The sequence below is a fragment of the Solanum lycopersicum genome, chromosome 7 (genome assembly GCF_036512215.1).
Source record: "Solanum lycopersicum chromosome 7, SLM_r2.1".
NCBI classification, from domain to species: Eukaryota; Viridiplantae; Streptophyta; class Magnoliopsida; order Solanales; family Solanaceae; genus Solanum; species Solanum lycopersicum.
This window is the reverse complement of record NC_090806.1, coordinates 63,507,755-63,533,955: the sequence shown is the minus strand read 5'-3', so window position 1 is coordinate 63,533,955 and position 26,201 is coordinate 63,507,755. Positions and strand designations below refer to the sequence as shown.

At 28.4% G+C, this 26,201-nt stretch overlaps 3 protein-coding genes across 3 annotated transcripts; 2 read left to right on the top strand and 1 right to left on the bottom strand.

Annotated features, from left to right (window-relative positions):
- Nucleotides 1–6,815: 6,815 nt before the first annotated feature.
- LOC101250523 (peroxidase 3) lies at nt 6,816–8,437 on the bottom strand. The gene is given in 4 exon segments (NM_001302921.2): nt 6,816–7,423; nt 7,500–7,662; nt 7,793–7,990; nt 8,222–8,437. Coding segments are annotated over 4 exon segments (987 nt in total). The 5' UTR covers nt 8,429–8,437; the 3' UTR covers nt 6,816–7,004.
- A 7,959-nt stretch (nt 8,438–16,396) lies between these two features.
- On the top strand, nt 16,397–20,558 carry LOC101248694 (polyubiquitin). Its single transcript, XM_069287515.1, has one exon. The coding sequence runs from the start codon at nt 16,492–16,494 to the stop codon at nt 17,266–17,268; it is 777 nt and encodes a 258-aa protein (XP_069143616.1). The 5' UTR covers nt 16,397–16,491; the 3' UTR covers nt 17,269–20,558.
- A 2,933-nt stretch (nt 20,559–23,491) lies between these two features.
- ATV (MYB-like transcription factor ATV) lies at nt 23,492–26,201 on the top strand. The gene is made up of 4 exons (NM_001365378.1): nt 23,492–23,630; nt 24,236–24,347; nt 24,441–24,524; nt 25,678–26,201. Exons 1-4 carry the CDS (start codon nt 23,576–23,578, stop codon nt 25,943–25,945), a joined length of 519 nt encoding a protein of 172 aa, NP_001352307.1. The 5' UTR covers nt 23,492–23,575; the 3' UTR covers nt 25,946–26,201.

The window sequence follows — 26,201 nt, the reverse complement described above, 5'->3', positions numbered from 1 at the left end:
AAAAGAAAGCAGTTGTATACAAAAGATATATCTATTTGCATGTGTCTATACAATTTTCTCTCGCTTTTTACATACAAAATGTAATTTGTACTTTTGGTTTCTGTTTGTATAAGAAAGAGAGGCGAGGGTGACGAGCGAGATTTGGGAGAGGGAGAGAGGAGAGAGGAAAACGAAAAAAAAGAATATATATATATATATATATATATATATATATGTTGACACCCAATTTTGACCCGCGTCGGTATGAGTTAGTTAGTTTTATAAATCTTGCGAAAATAAATATATGTACATATATACATATATGTATATACATATATGTATATGTATATATGTATATCTTAAACCCATTCCTTTACCCATCAGCCCACTCTTATTCCCAGGCCCAAAAACCCCTCAACCCAACACTAACTTAAATATCCCAGCCCACTTCTTCCCCATTCAGACGGCCCAAAACATTTAAATAAAAAAAAAAAACCCTTCAACCCAGCCCCATACCCGCTCCGACCCAACACCTAATACCCGACCCGCGACCCCCTTCCCTTCTCTTCTTCCCCACACGACCCCATTCCCAGGAAGAACAGCACCCCCACGCGACCCCCTCCCCACGCTCTCTCCCTTCCTCTCATCCTCTCCCCGCGTCTCCCCCACGCTCGCTCTCTCCTTCCCCTCTCGACAGAAACCCATAATTCCCCAGAAATCACGCGAAAAACAGAGAAGCTCCAACAACCCCGCGTCTCTCCCCGCACTCTTCTCCCTTCCCCTTCGCGTGAACGAGACGGAATGGCAGAGACCCATACCCTGTCAAGCAGGTCTGCGAAACGTCGTAGTCGCCCTCGCCAGCACGCAATTGCCTCGTGGGTTTGACCCAAAGGGATTTCGATTTTGAGTTCAAAAATGGGCGGAAAATCGTATCACCCACCCTCCTAACCCCTCAAATCCGACATTTCTCCCTCTATAAATACCCCCCATTTTCAGTCATCAAGGGGGGGCAATTCTTGGTTGAAAAAAAAAAATTTCCGTTAAAAATTTGGAGCAGTGAAAACTCGTGAGCTAAGAAATTTGCAGACGAGACTGAATCCCGCTGGCCTTCATTTCTCTTCTTGTTTCGCCTCGTTGTTTGGGTTCGCTGTCGAGTCGATTCCTGAGTCTAATTTCGGAGTGATACTCTGCCTGAAGCTTGAGTTCCGTTCGAGTGGTTTCGGACTGGTCGGAGTCTCGTTGCTCGCTGCTCGTCGTCCTAGTGTTGCTGCTCATAAGAAGGTATACTGTACCCCTTTTACGTTTTATTTTCGGCTTTAAGTTGTTGTCGATCTTCTTTAGTTGTTGGTTTGTTCTTATATTTTATAAAAAAAAAAGAGAGAAATCCTGTTGATTCTGTCTCTCCATAGTACTCTCGCGTTTCATTCTGTGTTCTGATGTCCTATCTGTTGTATTGAGGAAGTGATAGATTCTAATAGAGGATATTGTGATGAACATAATACACATCTCTTTGGAAGCATAGTTTGTTCCAAATGTTTGCTTGTTTCGACCTTTGTGTGTTCTTTCTGTTTGCTACTGCCATGAGAGTTATTAAGAGTTTATTGTCATAGATATCTAAATCTGAGGCCGTCTGTTCATGATTAGAATTTTGTTCAGTATGTGTTCTGAGTCTTGCTGTTTCAATATATTCTATTTGGTTAGTTGAAAGTATGACCCTAACGTGTGTGGGTTACATGTTTTGTTGATCTTTTATTTAGTCCAAATGCGCTATTGTGTCGAGTATACGCCGCAGCTTTTCATTTAGCATTCACATCATGTTCTTTGGTGCATTAATGTGAAGACCGATAGGTTGCTATTTTGTCGATTTCCTTCCCGTAATTTCTAAAATTCGCATAAGTTATCTTATTTTCTTTATCTTTGTTTTCCTTTAGTTTTCATTCGTAAGATAGTCAAATCTGAATTTATTTCCTTAAAGCATGTGAAGTTTTGAGCTATACTTTGTTTTTCTTGTTTTGGAAATCTCTCCTCCTTGTTTTATTGTGATTGTTTTCGGGAGGAGTTGTATGAGTATGCATATGGATTCTTAGAAAATGGCAGATTGTTTAAAGTGTCTTTTGTTGGGTTATATCTCTTCGCGTTCTTGAAGGCCATGGTTAAATTAGCCATTGTTCTTTAATTGCTATATAGTTTTTAATTCATGTTACGCGTTTTTCTGCCTGTGTAAAGACATGCTAATTGACGCATTTAGCTAAGTTTCACTCCAAACTATATGTGTTTTCTTGAATATTATTTTCCTTGGTGTGTCGTATTTTATTTCATGGATAAGTTTTGAGAATGTCACATTTTTGACATTAACAGCTCGCCTTAATGAGTTATCTCCTTGTTCGGTAAATACTAATCCATTTGTCATTTTATTGCATATGAAATTATTCGCGAGCCCCCATGGACTTGATTTCCATCTCACACATCCTCGTTGAGCCGTAAAGGTTCAAAATCTTATCGAGTCAAGACAACGGGCAAAATTCGAAATGCCATGAAGATCGAAGAAATCCAAAAGAGGACTAGAAGACTTCTTTTATTTTTTTTTATATATATTTTGTATTTTATTTGTAATGGGCATAAGCCCCCTTGTCATTTTTATTTTCTTTCGTCTTATACGTTTAGACTAGGACAGGTACAAAATGGGTCAAAACCCAAAAGCAGGTGGGTCCAAAATTTGGTCAAGGCGAACAGAATCCGAATTTGGAACCAAAATCTCTCTCTCTCTCTTTACTATTCGTTTATATGGCTGCTTGATTGTCATTAGTTAGGGTTAGGAAACTCCAAACTCCATCGAACGTCTTTTGGTTTATCAAACTCAAAACTAAAAATTGAGGCTTTAAAGCGATGACGTTTCAAACTCACGAGTTGGCTTAGAATTAAAAAGTTTAAAAAAGTTAACTTCAAATGGTTTTTTTAAAGCAATAATGTTTTATTAAGTTTGTTTAAGATTTGAGAAATCTAACTTTAAAAAATTCGCTAGCCCTTTAAAAATAGTCAATAAGTTAGTCGTTGGAAAACCGTATTTAACGGAGTGTTTTAGGTGCCTAACACCTTCCTAAGATACTAATAGGAATCCCGAACCCTTAAAATGTTTCAAAACAATTTTTCTGTTTAAGTTGTTTAGAAACGAAGTTTTCTTGATTTTTCTTAAAAATTAAGTGGCGACTCCCTAAAGTCTAAAAAACAAACTCTTTTCGAAAATCAACCTTTTTTTCGATAAAACAATATATATATATATATTCAATCTTATCTCGCTTTATACAAACACAAATGCATTTTACACATTTGTATCATATATTATTATAAGAGGGAACAAAAAAAGTTAAAAGTTGAATTACCATTTTACCCTTATTATAAATTAAAATATTATAAAAATATTTATCATATATTATTATAAGAGGGAACAAAAAAAAGTTAAAAGTTGAATTACCATTTTACCCTTATTATAAATTAAAATATTATAAAAATATTTAACTATTTAATTTAAATGTTAAGTTACATTATTTTAATGAAAATGTTAATGACTTTTGCACTTCTTTAGAATAATTCTTAATTAAAATATCTAATTTAATTTATTTTTTTGAATTATTTACCCTTTAAATAGATACATGTATATGATTTATCTTCTAAATTAATTTATGTTCTTAATTAATATTTGTCTTAAATTTTTGTAACACTTGACCTTTCAACTTTGTAAGTGAATCTTCATATTCCAAAGCTATATTTTTTCCTATAAATACAATCTTTTAACATTATTTTTATAGGAAGATTTATATGTGATACAATTTTTGTGTGTGGAAGACTAGAGAAGCTTTAATCAAGTGAAGAAAATTTCAAGGCAAGAAATTTATGTCAAGATTACAAGGAATAGTATGATTCTACTAAAGTATCGAAGCTTGATGTATTTTGTTTTTTTACTTATTTGTCGAGATTGGAACTATGGTAAGACCCCGCCATTTATGTAGTTAAATATCACTTCCATTAACTTGTCTTCCAAATATTTTAATTTTTTATGGTCAAAAATTGAATGTTTATTACTAAAACTTTGTTTCAATTTGCATTATCAAGAAAAAACAGAAAAAAGATTGTCTTAGAATTTTTCTATTTTTCGTTGGTTGCATTATGCTAAACTTGCTCCTATATATGATACTTTATCTTAGTATTTGTAATTTTGTTTTAAGAATATATTTGATTGAAGGGTGTGTTTTTTGCTTTAGAAAATGAGACAAACACAATCATAAAAATAGTGTATAAGACATGCAAAACAATTAATGCCTACAAGATTTTCTAATTTCAAATTATTAATAATTACGTTTATGCATTTTAAATTTTAAATATTTGTAAAGAATCATTCTTACATGTGCTTGTGGATAAAATCTATAGTTTTTCGACAATTTTCATTAAAATTATCATGAGATTCAAATCCCAAAGTCAAAAAAATGATACACCAAAATGCTTAAGAAGTTAGAAGATCTTCTATCCTTTGACCAAATATTGCTCCAATTATTTTTTTAACAAAAAAATTTAAAATATATTTTAACAAACTTTTAATTGTAAGAATACTAATATTGTCATTTTGACTCTCCATTAAATTAAAATCTGATTTATTTAATTAAGTATTAATATTTATTTGTATAGTTACATAATTTAAATATCAATCATTGCACTTTAAATCTTAGTTATTTCCTTCTAATAAGTTTTTTATTTATAAATTTGAATTACTTAATTGTCTTCTACTTAATGAGAAGGAGAATTTCATCTTTTACTAATTAATGTCAAACATTTTATCTTCTTGAAATGTATAAATATTAATTTAATTTCAACATTTTTATGAGACAAAAAAGACATTTTAAGAAAGTTAATCATAAGATAGTGAGCCTCCATTTTTGTTTTTGCTACTTTATTTTATCTTTTAAACCAAAAATTATTTATCATTTTATTCATCCTTATGAAGTAAACGTGCAACGCACGTTTCAGAAACTAGTTTGTATAAAAGCGAGAGAGGCGAGCGAGACTACCATCAAACAAGAGTGGTGAGTGAAATTCCACCAAGGAGAGGCGATAATAGTAATAGTTTGTTAAAGGGGTACAATTAAATCAAAGTATATTTATAGCATCTAATTTGAATTAATAATTTGTTATTATATACAATTTTCCCTTAATATAATACATATGGCCCCTTGGGTCTCGCCGTCTTGTTTATTTTTTTTTTTTAAAAAAACCTTTTTCAAAAACGAAATATTTCACATTGAAATTTAGAAAAATAGTTGAACTATAACTATTATTTATTTACATATATAGTCAAAAAGATCGTCGAATCGATTTCGATCTAAATAGAAAAAGATAGATTCTTTCGAGTCAGCTTATGGGCTTTAGAATTCATCATTGGAATTTTAACAGTGTATTCCTTTCCAGCCAAGCCCAGTCCTCCATTCAAATGCTTACTTCATTTCATTTCTAAGCAGGCCGTGGCGGCCATTCAATTCTTTCTTTTAAGAGAAAATCAATACTCACTCGTTTGATATTAAAAATAGATATTCATTAAAATTAAATAAAATTTATCACTTAATTATTAATTAATTCTTATTCCATTGATACATCTCATTTTATTTATTTCATCTTAAGCAATATTGGACAAGTAAAAATAGAACGAGAAAGTTAAAGTTTGACCCATTTGTCATGGATAATGCCACTTAGCTTCCATATCAATTTGTGATAATATTATAAAAAAGAATAAAGAATAATACTCTTGTGTTTTAATCTATTTATCTGTTTTTAATTTTATATTTAAAAATTTGAAATTAATAATTTGCTCTTAAAATTTGACATTTTTAATCAGACTAACAAAAAATTAGAACAAACTAATCAAAACTGACAGAGTATATAATATGTTAATGGATTAAAATAAATTCAAGTCATTTTAACATATTGGATTTGGAGGAGATATTATATATGATGGTTAATCGAGTGCATGTGTGCGTGTGTTGCTTACCATTTTGTCACCTTCCTAGCTAGTGTGTTTGGTGGAGAAGAAAACACACTTAATTTTCTCATATGGTCAAAATCTATTGGAATTTTTTTTTCCTTCAAAAATAATTTCTTCCAAAATGCAAAAAAAAAAAAAAGTCCTAATAAAATTAAAGGAACAAGTTTCATAATTTACCTTCCAAATTAATTGTTTTCTCTTCACCCGCCCAACGTCCTCAAAACCCCAGTACCCCACCACACACAAATCCTCAGTGTCCATCTCATTTCGCCCGCGTAGTATGTTGTTAGATTATATATAAATACTTTTAAGATAATATTTTTTACGAATACCAGAAAATAAGTAAGAAACATTAATTTCTTTAAAATAAAACATTGGAGAATATTTTCAAAGTCTTCCTTGTTTCTAGGACTACTTCAATTAAGCTAGTAAAAGAACATGTATTCATGGCTTATTTTGATACATTTTTCTTACTTTAATTTCAAGAGAAAAAAAACAGTATTATATGTAATTTGTTTAAATTTATTATTTATTTTACTTAATTTTAATCAAAGTAATATGTGTTTTACTTCATAGAATGACATAATAATGAAAATTGAATTAATTTGATATAAACACCCGGTATGAATAAATTTTTTTCGTTGATATTTTTCTAAATCTTCCAAGAATCTCAAGTAGAACAAACTAGTACAAAGTTCACAAGAATTTTAAACTTTTGTTTGCTTTATTTTATAACATAAACAATCTAAAGCATAAAGAAGATAACATAAAGACAATACCCAGTTAGGAAAAGATCCCTTTTTTTTTTCAATTTTTTGGAAATGCTCTTCATCACATCACTTTTATTGCTACAAAACACCAACAAACTGCAAAATTACAATTGAAATAAATATAAAAAAGTACATGATACATATTACACCAAACAATTAACTCAACAGTCAACAGTACACATAAATCATAAATACAAAACACAAAATCATTAATTAAAACTTCAATTTTAACTATTCACAAATGCACAATGCTTCCTGATTTCACCAGCACTCCCTGTCTTAACTTCAACTCTTCCCATTTTCTCCATCGATTTAGCAAATTCATCGAAAAATTCGTTGAGTGGTCCATCTACAAGCTGCTCGATAAACGATTTCGTTGAGGTACGTGTTGTCAATGCTGCATCGGATTGGAACAGACCTCTCCTTTTGAGCAAAAGCTTGAAGTAGCTGAGATCAAATGTCTTGAAACTACCTGGATCCATTTCTACTATAGTAGTATTGTCATTGATTGATCTGCATTTTCTTGACTTGAGATTATCCGCATATTCACTGTCTAGAGATGGATCTTGTGTACCTACAACCCCGGTGAAATTGTATAGACGCTCTGAAAATGATGAGCAACGAGACACTCCAATAGTATGGGCACCTATAAGAAAATACTACTATTATTTAGTAACTTTACCATAGTATAAATTGTCAGTATGTACAACTTAAACTCGTACCTGATAGAAGGACCAGGTCATTCAGATCAAGACCTTTCTTCGCGAAGGATTGTTGTAGTCTAGTAAAGTTACTAGTTGGTGCTGGGATATCAGCATTGGCTTCTGACACATTTGATATCGTTCCATCTCTTCTACCAGTTGGCACATTCCAAAAAGGACCTCCCTATGACCCGAAACACAGAGACAATTAGATACATAAAAGCAGAATACCTCTAAACTTGACGTGCTTTCTTCAGATCTCTTAAACCCCCAGCCATGTTTATTAAAAAATTTCGTCAATTTGATTTACTTACTGTAGCCACAACTGCATCTCTAGCAACCAACGCGACAATATCAGCACAAGAAACAACTCCCGGACATTCAGCTTCAACTAATCTTTTAACAGCATCAATGAATGAGAAACCTCTCAATGTCAAATTAGGATTAGCTAGTTTTTCAGTTTGATTTCCGTTAGTCGAAGTGAAATTGAGAAGTACAGATCCATCACAACCCTGCAAAGATCAAATCAAATACAAAGAATCACTCTGTCTGCAGAATAGGGCAAAAATCACACTCCCCTGCTATATTTTATCCGTGTTAGTTTGACTGGACATGAAGTTCAAGAAAACAAAAATAACTTGTGAGTTTTATAGTATTAAACATGTCAGATAAGACACTGAACTACTAAAAAGAAAAGTGAGTCACGTAAATTGAAACGAAAGCAGCAATAATGCATTACTTACCCTGACAAAGCAATCATGGAAATGCATTCTGAGTATGGCTGCTGCAGTATTTGGAGCCTTAGGAACTTGTTGCTGAACAAAATCTTTAATAATTTTCTCAGCTTTTGGACAGCTTTTAGCATAGAAATTAAGCTCTAATTGAGCATTTGTATAACCTATGATTACACATAATACCAAAACACTCATCAAATAGCTAAATGAAGCCATTTGTTATTTGCTTTGTCTCAAAGAAACTTTTGTTTTTCTTTGATGTGTTTTTGTACTTACACACATATCAAGTCTATTAGCATAATAGTGAATTTATAGGGAACCTAGTGGGCTTGCTAATCAAGCTAGTAACTAACATGTGATTATTTTATTTAAATATGAACTTTTAATAACAATATATAATGGTTTAATTTTAGACTCTTTCTAATTGGACTCATTCTGTATGATTTATGTTCCATATTCATGTTGACTCAATTATTTTAGATACAAAAATTCTTATTTGCTCCTTTTTTTAAAAATCTATTTAATTTACACAATTTGGTAGACCTGCTCCTAAATAGATATTGATGTTTATGATTGTACATGCATGCGAGGCACACAAGTTAGTATTTTTTTAAAAAAAGAGGTACAAGTTATTTTATTTTTAAAAAGTGGAACACGTTATTTCAATAATTAAAAATGTTAATACCTGCTACCATTACGATTCTAACAGCTCACGTATAGGTTTTTGGCATATTCTTTTGTTTATCCAAAATTAGTTTGATAGACTTATAACCGATGATTTATATGTCAAAAGATAAAAGAGAATTTGTTTAAATGAACTTATAACTTATGATTTAAAAGCAAAAAAAATAAGTTAGAAGTTTTGATTTACGCTTTAGACTTTAAGTAAGTGTTTAAAAAATTTTATCCTACACAAAATAATAAAAAGTATTAAAATTATTTTGAATTAAAAACAACTTGAATAAGTTCATTCAAGCATACTCAAAAAAATATATACATAAAGAACTCAAGGAGATTCACCATTCAAATGAATCCCCTTTACACTGTGTTTGGAATTTGTCCCATGGTTACTTAATATTTTTTTTTAATTATATCTTTACATAATATTTTAAAATACTATTTTACCTTTTATCTTAGTTATTTAAATCTAGTCAAACCTCCTATTCTAAAATAATTAAGGATATTTAAGTAAATTTAGTACGATACAATAAAATCAAACAATTAAAATGTTACTAAACAATAACAAACAATACAATCTAACCAAATATTGTATCTACCATACAATACAGTACAATAAAATATTATACAATACAATACATTATGAAACAATGGGTAACAATGATCCAAACAAAGTGTTAGTATTATTTACCCTAGCTCTGCCGCTTTCGATGGTTAAAACCTCGCTACTTTAACTTCTTTTAATTAATTACACACTCAATAATCAAAACGATCTAACAATTTTTATAGTACATTCAGAATCTATAAAATTCAGATGATTTCTCAATAAGAAAGTAAAGTTTATTCTTTGTTTATTTGAAAAGCCAAGATCGTACTACTCTATTCTACTTGAGGTAAAAAAAAAAAGAGACGAGTTTGTTCCTCAATTTTGGTTATAATAACATGAGTGCGAAGCCTAAAGGGCAAAAGAAATTGTAAAAAATTCTAAATGGATACATTAATTTCTTTTTTTAACCAAAAGGGTAAAATCGCTACTTATGTAGCAATTTTGTTTGTTTTCGAATCGCTGATTTATCAACGATTTTATTCATATCTTTTTTCTATTTTATAAAAGAAAATCGCTTCATATTTTTGCGGATTTATTTTTTTAAAAAAAGTTAAAATCGCTGCTGCGTTTTTATAAAAAAAAAACTTGTGTAGGTAGCGATCTTAATAGGAGTTTTTTTTTTTGAAAATCGCTAACACAGCGATTTCTGTACATTTTTTTTTGTTCAACCTTTTTTAAAATAAGACATCTATTAAAGTAATTTTTTTAAAAATTTTCTGCCAATTTTTTTTTAATTGAATTAAATATTGTTAATTTTTATTTTATTTTGTCAAAATAGAAATTACATTACAATTATTAACAAAGATTTCACTTAATGATTTTTTTTTGAAAAAAATCTAAATTATTTTATTTTTTAAAAATGCTGCAATTGCAATACATATATATATATATATATATATATATATATATATATAAAGGAATGGAAGGATTTTTGTGAATCTTTTTTCTTCAGGAAAATAGCTGATTTTTTTAACAAAAAAATCGCTGCCAAGTAGCAATTTTGGTGAAATTTTTTTTTTAAAAAAAAATCACCGCCACTTATTATTTTTAAATCATAAAATTTATTTTTAAAAAAATTTCTAACATTTAATACGATTTTAAAAAATAAAATGGTAGCAATATTTTTTTAAAAAATAGTTAATTAACTAAAATAGCTGCCTAGTTGCCAAGGCACCAAATTTTTAAAAAAGAAGAAAAAAAGGTTCCACAAGAACTCCTGTCCTCCTAAAAAAAATCCCCTCTAAAATCATTGCCTAGATTTTTTAAAAAATAATTTTTTTTATGAAAATGCTGCAAGGGCAGTGATTTAATTTTTTTTTTTATGAAAACGCTGCATGGGCAGCCATATTTTTGTTAAAGGGAAAAAAGTTTAGACAAAATCGCAGATAAATCAACAATTTTATCCTTTTAATTAAAAAGAAATTGATATATCCTTTTAAAAATTTTGACAATTATTTTTACCTTTAGATTTCGGACATGGTCCGTACAATGTATGTTGAAATTTCTGGTTTGCTTAGTTGTCAAGTATGTCTGTCTTTTAAGTATCATTACTAGAAAATTTAAATTAAGTTAAAAAATTTATTGATAATTTTTAGCTAATTCATCATTAAGTACCTCTTAGCTAATTGAATTTTGATATAATCTATTGTTAATTCATAATTAAATGAATTAGCATGAGATTTTTACTGTTTAGCTACGAAATTTTATCTATGACCATTTTCTCATAAGGGATATATGTATATGCGTCTGTATATTAGTATATCTCTAGAAAATAATTCCCAACACTTTGCTTGAAAGAAAGAATAGATTAAAGGCTAGAGAAAAGGGATAAAAAAAATGTCATGTCTAATTGATTAAAATTTTGAAAAATATTTTATTTAGAATAATAATTAAGTTGGTTAAAAATAAAAAAATGACTTTCATAGTAGAATTAGGAAAAACAAATTTTACAAATTAAAGACAGATTCATAATTTGAATTTCATGGGTGCAATCTTTAAAAATTTTTGTATTCAAATCAATATATTTTTAAAATTACGAATTTAGACCTACTATTTATTACTTACAATTTTAATAATTCTTTTATATATAAATTAATGCTTCTAGTCTTAAAATTATTGAGTTCACAAGTGGCATTCCAACAAAAGTTTCATCTACAATATAAATAGGCAAGCAGGGCTTGAATAAATGATCTCATTTTGTGTTTGTAAGTCCCTAATCAATAGATTAGGCCTTCAACTTGTTTTAAGAAGTGCCAATTTATATGTTTATATTTATAAAATGAAAATTTAATCACTATATACAATATAATTTTTCAACGAAGGGACGATACCTTGAACCAAAGTAGGTCCTCCACTGCCTTCTTTTTATCAAAAAGTACTTTTTATCTTCCCTTCGTCCTTATTACTACATAAAAAAAATAGTATTTAAATAAATTATTATAATATTGCATCTACAAATTAAAATATGAGAGAAAATAACAATTTACATTGTGTTACAATTATTGTTTCTTTCATATATAAAATCATATTCTAAGAGATAGTGGTGATGGCTTGTCGGTAGGATATATAATTGAAATTTGAAATCAGGCTGGCTCTACATGCTTAAAAAAATAAAAAAGGCTGTCTGTTAGCCCTCAAAGTTGAGGTCTTAATTTTTTTTATTTTAGTAATAATAGGTAAGAGGTAATAATTATAATATTTTTGAGTAATATGTATAGAAATTGTAATATTTTCATATAAAAGGAAAGGATAGTTAGATTTGATTCATCTAGAATATATCTCAAAAATATAATTTATTAATTAATTTTAATAAAATTTATAAAATATCATATTAAAAGTTCAATAATAATTTTAACTTTAGACTATTAATGTACTTGAATCACCATTATATCTAAAAATATCTAGACGAATAAAGTATGTATAAAAATATCTAGATGAATAAAATATTATCAAAGATGAGAATAGGGAATATAGGGGTGATGAGGATGGTGGCTACAAAGATGGAGTGAAGATGAAGTATATAAAAGGGCATGAAAGACACAATTAGTGTAATATTTGTTAATTAGTTATTTTAAGAAAATTTATTTTTTAAGGAAATATATTATTTCTTTTGAAACTTTATTTAATAAAGTAAAATAAAATATTAAAATATTTTTCGAACGTATCCAAAGTCTTGATGTTCCTCGAAATATGGGGTTGTCTCCGAAAAAATTATTTACCATATAGTTTCTTCAATCTTCCATATATAGTTTGCAAGCTTGTTGATATCCTTTTTTATATTTTCTTAATTTTATTTTATTGAATTACTTTGAAAAGCAAAAAAAAAAAAAAAACTACTAGTATCCAATCAATGTCTTGTCATTTGTGGGGGAAAAATGAAATTTTAAAAAGAACTTAAAAATTCAATTGCTTCGAATATCAGAAATGACAACTAGCTATAAAAGAACATACTTTTGAAATAATAAGAATTATAAATTAATGATAAGTTGTATATTTCTTTTTAATTTCTCATTAATAGTAATAGCTACTATGATTATTCTTTTGATTAAAGTTTAATTAGATCAATAATCTCTATTTGGCTTTATCTTTATGGGGGGAGAATATAAGAATGTGCATGGATATTAAAAGACGTACGTCAGAGATCATCTTTAAAGTAATATATTTAATGATTAATTATAATAATTAATAAAGTCATAATTACAAGTATATATTTCACTTTTTCTTTATCCATCTTGTCTCAACCAACTGTTGTGGTGTTTTATTTACAGGCTGTCTAATTAGCTTCTTTATTAGGGAACAAACACCACTAATATAATTAATTTTTACTTTTTTTTAGTCATGTCCCTCTAAATTAGTTGTTACTAGATCAAGGCACTACTTAAAAAATAATGACAAAATCAACGGACAAGATTGATTTAAAAAATTAAAAGAAAATCGATTTTGATCCTATTTCTTTTTACCTACGATACTTCAAAGATCCTTTTGATATATCTTTTTTTTTATTAGGCTAGAAATTTGTCTAGAGGGAAAAGCTATATTTGCAACTCTTGGAAAACAATTTTTGCTTCTAATTATAAGGAGAATCTACTTGTTTTCTTACTCATCACAATAGTATAAAGAGTGTTTAGCAGCATTAAATATTTTCATTAATAAATAGTGTTAAAATTTTCATCGAATACTAATTAATTGTTATTAAATTTAAGGTCTCAATAGATTTACAAAGAATATTAATCATTTTTTAAAAAAAAATATGTTTAATGACAATTAAATATTATGTTGTCAAAAATTATTTCAGTATAGTCCTAAAATTTTGATCTCACACTTTTTTGACTTATTCCTTTTTGATATCCAATACTTGATCAAACATGTTTTAATTTAAATACTTACTAAATCATTTTGCTATCAACATCATGCATATTCATTACATCTCAATAATTGCAAACCAACATATAGAATGTTACTCTTCAAAGGTAAGGAAAACTTTTAATATTTTTTATCTTATTTTCCATTTTCTATTATAAAAATAAAGTTCCCCAAATTAACTTTTATACGTTTTGATTTGACATTATTGTCAAGAGTACTTGAATTATTTGCTTTTAGAAATATTTGTCTACAAATTACCTGGGGCGTAATATATATTTGGACTTCTATGTCACTACAATATATTAACAGGATAAAGCATAGAATTATTGCAAAAAGAAAAGCACAAGTATCACCCTATCCGTCTCATTTTATTTGATATTTTTTCTTTTTAAAAAATCATTCTAAAAAAAATTATAATCAAAAATCGTTCTAAGCCAAATAATATCACATAAAATAGAATCGAAAAAATAGTATATTATATATATATCCCTAAATCTATTTATTTTTCCTTCTTAAATTCTCATATTCAATGCCACCAATGTGATCCCCCAATTCATGCACTCTTTAAACTAATTTGTGCTACATTAATCATTTTAATTATCATGCTTATATAAAAATATAATAATAATTTCTAAGTGACACACTCAAGTATAGTATATTATAAAAGAACTGGTCAACGCAATTGGATTAATTTTTATACTAAAATTAGGTAAAATTAAAGAACAAATCTTTTCGATTATGACCGTTCCACCATCAAAATCTTGATGTGCTAACCCTTTTTGGCTGTTACTCTGGGGCCTTTGGTTAACAAATTAATTATTGTTTCAATTTTGACGTTTTATCAACTTATATAATTTTACTTGCTCTCCTATATTCTTTTCCTAGTTAATTGACCCCTCAAAAGTTTCATCTGATCCTCTCTTTCACTCCCAAGTTGGACGACAAATGGATGAATCGTTTACGTGGATCAAAATTAGGTGTAATTTATTCTAGATATATTGTATTCAAAAGTGGATTTACATGTATCTTAAGTACGTAGACATATCTCATTCCCCTCCCTTCTATCTCGCCTGCCATTCTCCTCTATACGTATTTGATATCTCAAATACATGTGAATCATACTAAATACACACTGGATACATGTATATGTATGCATCTGGTGTGATTATATCTAAGATACAAAGATAAATTTCACTCACATCCTATTCTAGCTCGCCTCTCTTCTTATTTCAGTGTATATGGTAGCATAAAACATGTATCTAAGTGTATCTCACTTAAAATCTTATATGAAATTATTAGTTAGTGACATTAAATGTATCAAACTATAGGGAAATTTAGTAAATATGGTAAGAATATTGTAAGTTGGGCTTGGATATAACGTTAAGGGATTTTCAAATGCTACTACCTCTGTCTCAATTTATGTGACACTTTTCGTTTTTCGAGATTCAAAACAATTTAAGTTTGAGCGGGAATTTGCACATGAAATCTTCAATCTTTTGAACTGAAATTTATATATTTGTAAACTATGTAAAAAGTACTATAAGTCACAACAATTGGTAATTCAAAATGTTTAAAAGATCTATAAAAAATTTACGGTCAAAATTAGACTTGTTTGAATTTCAAAATTCAAAAACTACCACGTATAATGAAACGGAGAAAATAAAATATTAACATTTTAAAAAAATTCCCCCTAATATTTGTACTATACTATAACATTTATACTATAACATTTCTAAAATGATGACAAATTGTAAGAGAAACAGGAAAAGATTCATTTGCTAAACAAATAATCAAGAAAAAAAAATAACTAGTGACATATGTAGTATTCTATATATCCTTCCATTTACTCTTAACATATGGTGATGTCTCATCTAAATCACCTTTGAAAATTTAACTAAATAGTGGTCAAAACCATGTTCTAATAACATGATTACTTCTTGCAATTTGACAAGTCAGGAAATGTTTGTGGAACATTCATGTTAAGGGTGCATGGACTCACCTACCGTCTTGGTAAATTTTGCATGTCAAATTGCAAAAAAAAAAAAAAAAGTATTAATACTCTCTTTATTTATGTGACACGTTTTTTTTTTTAATTTATTTTTAAAAGAATGATAAATTTTGTTATTTGATACATGTTCAATAATAGTATAAAAAAATCCAAGAAATGTGTACTCTTCTAGTTAAAAGTTCATTTAATTTAGAGGAAATTTCATTAGTAGCTAATAAATGAAACATAATAACTCTTATACATAAATATCGTACACAAATACAGATACATGAGATTCCTCAAAGAAAATTTCATCAAAATTGTAGCTGCGATTCATAATTATATGAAACTATAATTGTATTAAATAATACACTAGCAATGCTTGTCAATTCGCGTATTTTTCCTTTACTTTAAGGGTAGTTGCAAAGTCTTAATCTCATTTTTTTTTAAAAGTCAAATTATATCACATAAATTGAGACAGACTGAATGTCATTCTTTCTACGTGATTTTTTGTTTTATATTTCATCCAATTTCTTCATGATGCATACTATTTCATAATTATTTCATAGTTTGCCTTCTCTATTTTCTTAACTTATCTTTTTGTTGCCAATATCACTTCATATTTAACAAATCATATTTTGTATAATGCATATCACCATTGTTATGGATGGTTATGAATTTTCCATGGAAATAAACCCTCAAGAACCAATTCTCCAAACAAAACAAAAAATACAAAACTTCCTAGGTGTACCAATGTCTTCACAAACTCTTTCATTTTTGGGGTTTGAGTTATTGGATGGATTCAACATTCAAGATTATCCAATAATAACACAAGGTACAAAAATCCAATTAACCATCCAAAATATTATTGGAGAAACATCCTTACAACAAAATAATATTTTTTTTTCTACAAAATTCCAAATTATAGTCAAAATGTCATCAAGAAAATTAAACATAGATATCGACAGAACCGAAACTGTCCAAAGCCTAAAAGAAAAAATCCACATAATCGATGGAACCCCGATAAGAAGAATGTCTCTTTTCTTTTCTGGAAACGAATTAAATGATGAATATCAAAGCTTAATCGAATATGGGGTTCAAGAATTTTCAGAAATTATTGTTTTTTTAAAGACTATGTCACGTATGGTCACTGAGACACCTTCAAGAGGAATTAGCTTAGTGGTTCAGACATCATCTAGTTTGCTTAATTCAGCAAAAATTCCAATTGAAATGAGTGATTTGGGCACGGTAAATAATTTGAGACAACTATTATTAGATCGAAAAATTCTTTCTATGGATGAATATATTTTTATTCATAAACAAAGGATTATGAGGGATAACTCTAGTCTTCGTTGGCATGGTGTTGAAAATGGAGATTTTGTTTATGTTTTTAAAGGGTCTGTTAGTAGAGAAGAACATTGAGACAAAAAATTATAATGTAATCTGTGAGTTGTTACATACTCCTGTTATTTTAATTTATATGACATGAGCTTGCATTAAAATTTCAACTAAAAAAATATTGAAAACTATCGAATATCGATTCCTAATAAAATTAAATTCTTCCTTTTGGCAATTGTATATACCCATGGAAGCTTTGTTCTTGGAATAAGTGTATCATAGTACATATTAGTTGTACCTACTATTTTTTAATTTATGTGATAGCAATATGAAATTAAAACCAATTAAATAAAAGATAGCATGATCGATAGTAATATAAAATTAGAATAATTATATAGATTGTGATGGAATAAATAGAATCGACAATCGCTCTTTAATATTCTTCGCCTAGCACTTACAACATATGTAGAACCCACACAAGAAATATAAAGGCCTTGAAGTGCTATCATTTGCCATTTGCAATCAGTCCACTTATATGCTACGAATAGCCAAATGGAGGATTTACTTGAAGAAGCCTAGATTATTTTATACGTTATTGTACGTTACTTTATCTCTTCTACACTTCATTATTAGTCTAATTTATTGATATCACTTAGTTGAGTTACTATCACTCAATCAGCAATCTAGTTTTGAATTCGAGCCTTAAAAATATAAGTGGAGGGATCTTCGTTAAAAACACTTCTCCGTTAGGGTAGACATGAACCAGTGGAACACATATTGAAACTTCAAAAAGATATAATAAAAATTGAAAAATATTAATATGAAATTAAAAAACTTAGAAACTAATAAAATCTAGATATTCCGTCCTATCATGACTACATGTAGGGCAACCAATATTCCTATCTAACCAACTTTTCATGCAATTGAAGTGAAATATATGTTTGCACATCTTTATAATTGATGATCCTCCATATATACCTTCTTCACATATTTCACAATTTATACTTGAAAGAGTACTTGCTATGATATTACTATCATATTTCTCATATATTTGCTTGTATATATGAGACATATCAAACCTAACACCAAGTTTCAACACGCGACGATCACCAACAACCATAGAACGATTACGATATTTATGTGACAATTCAATCAACTCATCAACGATTGATTTGCATTCGAAGAGTGGAAATTTACAACTTCTTAGTTGGTCATGTAAGACTTGACGAGTCTTTTCTGGATTCTTGAAATCTTGAAATTTCATAGTGAAACGTTTTGAGATTTGTGGACGTTCACGTTTGATTTGTTTACCAGAAACATCATGCCAAAGATGTTCAATTTTGCAAATTAATTGAATTTCGACTAATTCAAACGTAGAAGGACTATTGAAAATTCTAAATTTTCTTTTGGGATACGCAAAGGAGTAATGCAATTTGGACTCTTTGTAATCGAAAATCTCCATAATGCTAATAGCTCAATTAATTTTTATCTCACAAAAGAATGAAAGACTTAATGGTGTATCAAGATATAATTTATAGATATTGCGATCCTAAACCTAATTTGTGAAGGATTTAAATGTTTTAATCTAATTAAAGCCTATTTCGAGTTATTTAGTATTCTACTTATAGTCCTAGTTGATTTGTCACTTGCTATTCTATTTTAAGAAACTTAAAATAAATTTTACTTTATTTTTAAGTTACCAAATTTTATTTATTTTAACACGTGTAATGTAACCTAATAATATAGATTTATTACGTATTTTCACCGCACAAAACTTAACTCAAATTTTAATCCAAATAGTGATAAGCCATCTCCCAATGGGAAAAGGAATCCAATCTATCCTCTCTATTTTTTATTTTTTTTTCTCTCTTTCGTTTTTTTAAAACGTGATACCCTTTCCCTATCAAATTCAATTTTAGTAGGGAAAATTATATATAATAGCAAACTAATAACCTAAAACAAATGCAGTATCTAGGGTTTGATTTAATTGTGCTCCATAGCAAATGTTAGCCAAAATTTACGAGGCACCTCTCTCCTGAAAGTCTCGCTCACCACTCTCCCATTCTCGCCTCTCTCGCTTTATACACAGAAGTGTATAATTTCTGTTTCTGTTTTGTATAAAGCGAGAGAAAATTGTATATACACATGCAAAAACATATATCTTCGTGTTATACATTTAATTAATGCAATATACAAACATTTTACTCTAATTCAATTGTAGACAAATGCAAATTTTATACAAATATTGCAGAGAAAAAGGTCAACGAATTATACAATTACGAATTATACAATTGCAGTGAAATACAATTTTCTCTAGCTTTATACAACAGACGTGTATATATTGTGTTTCTGTTTTTGTATAAAGCGAGAGAAAACATATATCTTCTTGCTATACACTTATAATTATGCAATATACATACATTTTAATTCGATTCAATTGTATGCAAAGCAAATTTTATAAAAATATTGCAGCGAAATAGGCAGTGAATTATACAATTGTACATTATACAATTGCAATGAAATTGGATAGCGAATTATACAATTGCAGCGAAATAGGCCAGCGAATTATACAATTTAGGCCAGCGAATTATACAGTTTTATGTTTGCTATGGAGCGCAATTATGCAAACTTTGTTATAGCATACAAATATGAATTTTTTGTTTGCTATATGTGAAAGTTGCCCATTTTAATATGGTTTACGAAGTTGTTAAAGATAGAGTCATCAACATGTTGGGCCGATCTGGTCTAATGTGGGATTTAATAAGGTTGTACTAAGATTTTTAGAGTCCATTTAAGAACAGGGGTTTTTAGCCCGACCTAAGTAAGCCTGTTCATTTAAGGGGCTTGAAAAATATCGATAGAACCCAACCCGTGGGCCAATAAAAATAATATTAATATTTAAAATTAAAGAGAATTCAAACTCAAAACAATTAGGTTAATATTTCTATTTAGATATTTCTACTCTTACTTTTAAAAAAACATAATAAAAATTATGAAAATAATTTTATTTGTGGATTTGATTAACGAGTAGTAACATTAACATCATGTAATATTATTTTATTGATATTTATGATAATATTGTTAAATTAAAATTTATAATTTAATTTAACAATTCTAAAAAAATATATAATTTTTTTAAAAACAAACTGGTCCGGCAAGCTTATAGTCCACGTAATTGTGGATTGGGTCGACCGTTTTTTGGCCTACACCAAAAATGGACTAGCTCAATCTAATCTGTAAAATGATAAAGTCTGCATGTATTAGCCCGAATAGGGTGATAAAATGTTGAAATTTCATTCAGTTTTAATATGTTCATTAGTCAATTAAGTAAGTACTTTATTACCAAAAACAAATTTACATCTTTAAAAGAAAAAGAAAAACTACTATGACTAAAAAGTTTATATGTGCACCAAATTAAATAATACTCGACAAATTTAGAGGGTTATAATCTATTCTGTCTTCTTATTTTTGTTTTCTTCTTTTGGTTACTGAAGTGATGAACAATCTTCGTGTAAGTAGCTTTATCGATCAATACAAATTTTAAGTTTTTTAATTACAAACTAAAACAAAATTAGTTTTTCAAGAAATCTCTTTATCTTTCGAATTAGAAACAAATATAAATTATAAAGTAATACACAATAGATCTAAGAGTGGTGTTTTCTTTATTGGTCAATAATATTTTCTTTGATATATTCGATTAGGATCAGAAATTAGTTGCCACCGTTTAATTAATTAAGGACATGTCCAATCTAGTTAATGTTGATTAAGAGTGTAAATACGGTTAAAAAGAAAAAGAGATACTAATTATTTTTTGGGGAAAATATTTTGAATCATTAACACTAATAGAGGTAGTTTTAAACTAAAATATTAGTAATAGAGATATTTTTGGTATTTTGGTTCAATTTTACGTAGTTTAATTTTTTTTTAATTTCTTTCAGTAAAATATATAAATACTCCTATAGTTAACACTAGGATCGTATTAATAGTTTAATACCATACATAAATTAATATTAGGAATTTATAGATGTGAATAGCGAATAATAACTCATTATACATAGAGATATAATAATGTAAGACAATTATCTCTTATGATACAATTTTTTTTCTTACTAAATTTCACATATAGTAAAAAACAAGACGAAATTTATACCTTTGTAAAATCCATCTTGTCCAATTATGTTGAAGTGTATAGACAATTTTAATGAGGAAGCAAATCAAGAAAAATGAGCTTCCTCTAGTACAGATTTTCAAAGGTTCACAAATGTGATTTAACACTAATAAAGCCAAGATGAATTACCTTAAACAAAGGGCATATGTATGTCTGTTAACTAGCAATTCGTCCTTCCGTTTCATATCAGTTTTCATATTTATTTTTTAAAAAATTAATTTAACTAATTCTTTTCCATAATTTAAAATTCAATTGATACAAAAATTATTATAAATTATAATTTTTTTCTCAAGTCAACATTAATAACAATATGTTCAGAGGAATCCCGCAAATGAAATATAGAGAAGATAAAGTGTATGTAGTACTTGTCATGATTCGTAGAAGTAGATAAATTGTTTCTGAAAAAACATTGCTTCAACATTCAAGAATAAGAAAACATAGCAACTAAAAAAGGAAGTAGTGGAAATCCTACAAGAAAGGAACAAAAACAACAAAATAGTGTGATAATTAAAATACAGTAAACAATTAAAGATAATAGATATGATCCAAAGAAAGAACTATAGTACAATGACAAACACCAATGAGCCCAAACCCTCAAAAATAAGAAAACACTCCACTGTTTATTATAATAGACGTCCTTCATACCTTTATATATAAAATTATCTATCCTCGCGGATAACCTGAAGTTTTGCAATATCCAGTCTGATCACTTTTTCTCAATACTTCTTTGCCTACATCTAAATCTTCTAGTACAATACCATAATCAACTTCTTGCACCTGCTCCCTGGAGCGTCTGTACATCTCTTCTTTACAAAGGTATAAATTTGTAAAGGTATAAATTTTCTAAACATCCTCATCGCCTCAACATTCTCATTGACTCAACATGTATATCTGAACATGAAAGTTCTTGACAAGCTAACATTGCGCTTGATACAACAAAATCTATCTAACTATCACTTAATAAAAAACTTACCTTCAAAGTTTCAATGGTACATTTTATCAAGTAAGACTCCGGATGCAACCTTCCACTTCATTCACGTACAGTCGTGCACCAATACGATGTGTGATATCATCGTCAATATCTCCATTTTCCTCGATTGAAAATCCAATATACTTGAAACTATAATGAAAAAATATTTTGAAATCATGTTTATCAAACATACATAGTTTCACTCTCAAAAAATAAAACATGACATACTAATTTGAAACAAAAGAAGCATTTGCTTAGCACGATTAATAATTAAAATAAAAATACTTCTAGTATTGAGGAGTAGTAACACTTCGTTGTTTGGTAAAAATGTTGAAAATAATTTCCAACTAACCAATCGATATTTGAGTATCCACTTACTTCTTTGGCCTACTTATACCTCTCCTCGTACATACCATAACTAACTTCTCGCACCTCTTCACTGGGGCATCTGCGCATATTCTCTTCACATGTTCAAATCATTTTAATCTTAATTCTATCATCTTGTCCACCACGGACTACGGAGCCACTCTCATCTTATTTAGAATATTCTCAACATCCTCATTAACTCGACATGCATCTTCTGAACATGAGTAGCCATCACTCCGCCTTATACAACAAAGTTTGTCTAACTACCAACTTATAGAAACTTACCTTGAAATTTCAATGGTACATTTTTGTCATACAAGACTCCGGATGCAACCTTTCACTTCATTCACATGCACCAATACGATATATAATATCATCGTCAATATCTCCATTTCCTTCTATTATAAATTCAAGATACTTGAAACTATGATAAAAAAAATACTTCAAAATCGTATTCACCAAAATTTCACAGTTTCACTCTCGAAAAATAAAACATGACACGAAAGAAGAATTTGTATCGTACAATTCATAATTAAAATAAAAATAGTTCTAATATTGAGGAGTAGTAACACTTCGTTGTTTGGTGAAAATGTTAGGCAAATAATTTCCAACTAACCAGTCGATATTTGAGTATCCACCTACCTCAATTTATTGGACCACCACACACTTCACTGTCATCTACCATTCTTCATATGTTTGTCTTTTTTTTATTTTATTCACTCAAATCAGAACCACCCCTTCTTTTTAGAATCCTTTTTTTTTTAATCATATAGTAGTAATAAAATTTTCTATGTATATATATAGACCACATTCAAATCTTTGTTCTCCACATATACTCTTCCTTAATTAGTACTCCAATTCATTTAATTAAAGTTTTATTTCTCTTGATGGCAGATTGGAATAGATCAAGCACATCAGATAATGCCTCAGTGGTCTCACCTGGTAATTAACAATTCTTTTTTATTTTATCGCAAGAGCTTTTAATTATTCTTTTCGTTCACTTTTATTGATCTATTTTGGACATCTCATGCTCCTTACCAAAAATTTCTTTTGATATAAGGGTCCTACAGTACATATTAATTGATATTTGATATTATGTTTTGAAAGAAGATTTGAGAAATAAATAACTAATGAGCTAAGGGTAAACATGAAATAAAATATTTGTCTTTTTTTCATGTTAAAAAGTAACGAGTAAAAATGAACGGATACTTTTATATTTGCTTATAAATATATTCCTTAAAGGAATTTGGAGAACATTATGATATGATTATCTGCGTCTAACCATATACTCTAATAATGCCATAAGTAAACAAATATTTATCCTTTTGGCTACTTCCAAAATACATGTTCATTTATGAAATCATTTTTTTTAATAATAAGTTAGTTAGTCGGAATTTAGAATTTAAAATTTATGTATTTTTATACATCAAGTTAATATATTACACTACTTATAAGTTCACAATTAAATATTCAATTTTGTTAATAATTTTCTTAATATATTTATAAGTCTAAATAAAAGTTATTGAGTTCACGTGAATTCATTATAGATTCGACCCGAGTGGTTGCATTAGAGACTACCAACGAAGAAACCTCTAAACTTGAATTTTCAGAAGATGAAGAAATGCTCATTGCTAAAATGTTCAGCTTGGTTAGAGAGAGGTACGTTTAATATTTTTTTAAAAAAATTCTTGAATTTTGTGTATTAATTATTTAAGGTTTAATATAAAATTGTCATGGTGTAATTTTAATTAGGTGGTCATTAATTGCTGGAAGAATCCCAGGAAGAAATGCTGATGAGATTGAAAAATATTGGAAATCAAAATACTCCAAAAGCCAGTAAATTTCTTCAAATTACTTTTTCCCTCAGATGAATATTTTTATCTATTTTTACTTATCTAATATTAATTCGATGTACTTCATAATATTTTTAAAAATTTCATAGTAAATAACAAAGATAAATAATAAGTGATAAGCTTATCTCTAGATTTCTAAGTTGGATAAGTAAGAATGTTGTAGAAACTAGATAGGAAGTAGTTCTTTCGTTCACTTCTATTTATCTAACTTATCTACTGTAGATTATAATTTTTTTTAAAAATACTTTTAAAACTTATTTTTCAAATTATTTTTCAAGACTTAGAGATTAAAATCAATATATATATTTAACATAGGGTAGAGGACAAAAATCACATACTTTTAAGGTAAAATTACTATTTGTTCCTTGTAAATTTATAATTACAAATATCTCTCAAACTGATACAATAATACAAGCGCGAATACATTATTCGTTAGGTAAGATACAATAAATTTTATATACACTGATCTAATGTATATTTTATACATGATACACTAATCTGATGCGCAAGATACATTAATATGAAGCGTGAAAATGTTAAATTCGTAATCGTAAACAAACTTGAAACTCCGTCCCTTGTGGTTTATGTACTTTCAGAAGTTCGTGTATCTTGCATGAAATTTAATATTTTTATTATTTGAACAGTATACACAGTGAATATCATGTCATTTCAGGATCTTCACATTTACTTTATTTTTACTTTATCTACTTTTAATTTAACGATCCTTAGAAAAAATGATATAATTATTTTATGATAATATTTGTATTAATTGATGTTTAATATTATCTTTTGAAAAATAATTTAGAAAATAAGTAATTAATGTTAAGAAAAAAATCAAATATTTTTATACGTTAAAAGTGACAAGTAAATGCAAATAAAAAGTATTATTCACTAGATATCAATAAGCGAGTAAAAATATTCAGTAAGAAGATTCAACATATATTATATATATGAACATAAAAAAAAATTTCAATCCTTTTTGATTCTTTGGTGACTTAAACTTACATCCTTAGTATATTGATTGTTTACCATTCGAGCAACTTCCATGAAAATCTTTTCATTATCTGTAACGTTTTTATTAGGAGTTTTTTTAAAAAAAATAATAATAAAAACAAAAATTTGTACTCTTCATTTAGGGAGGAAATACAGGCCCAATCTCAAGATGAAGCTCATGGCATTAGATTGATAGAGAAAACTGGGCCTTCAACGGGGCACCCTCAGCAGTGTGTTTTTCCAGAAAAAAAGCCCATATCTGTCTGTCAACCTTCAGATATTGGGCCTCAACTATTGGGCCCAACAACGAATGGGCCTCAACAGCTATTGGGCCCTAAAACAACTGGGCCCAATAACATCACTGTAGACCAAAAGTTAGTTAACCCAGCCCAAGACCAAATAAACCAATAACCTATGCCCAGCCCAGCCCAAGATTGGTCAAACATGACACTAGACAAACCTACAATATATTTTCTATTTACATATTTTCGCAAATACCTACTACTCAATTATGCTATGTATAGCTATAGTTTGCATATTTACTAGTTGTAGTTACAGTTTAAGTTATCTCGTTTGTATAATTTCCATATATGTTTAAATAAGTGAGTTATATTTGTATAAACTCAAAATAATGAATTTATACAAACACAAACATTTAAACTTTAAA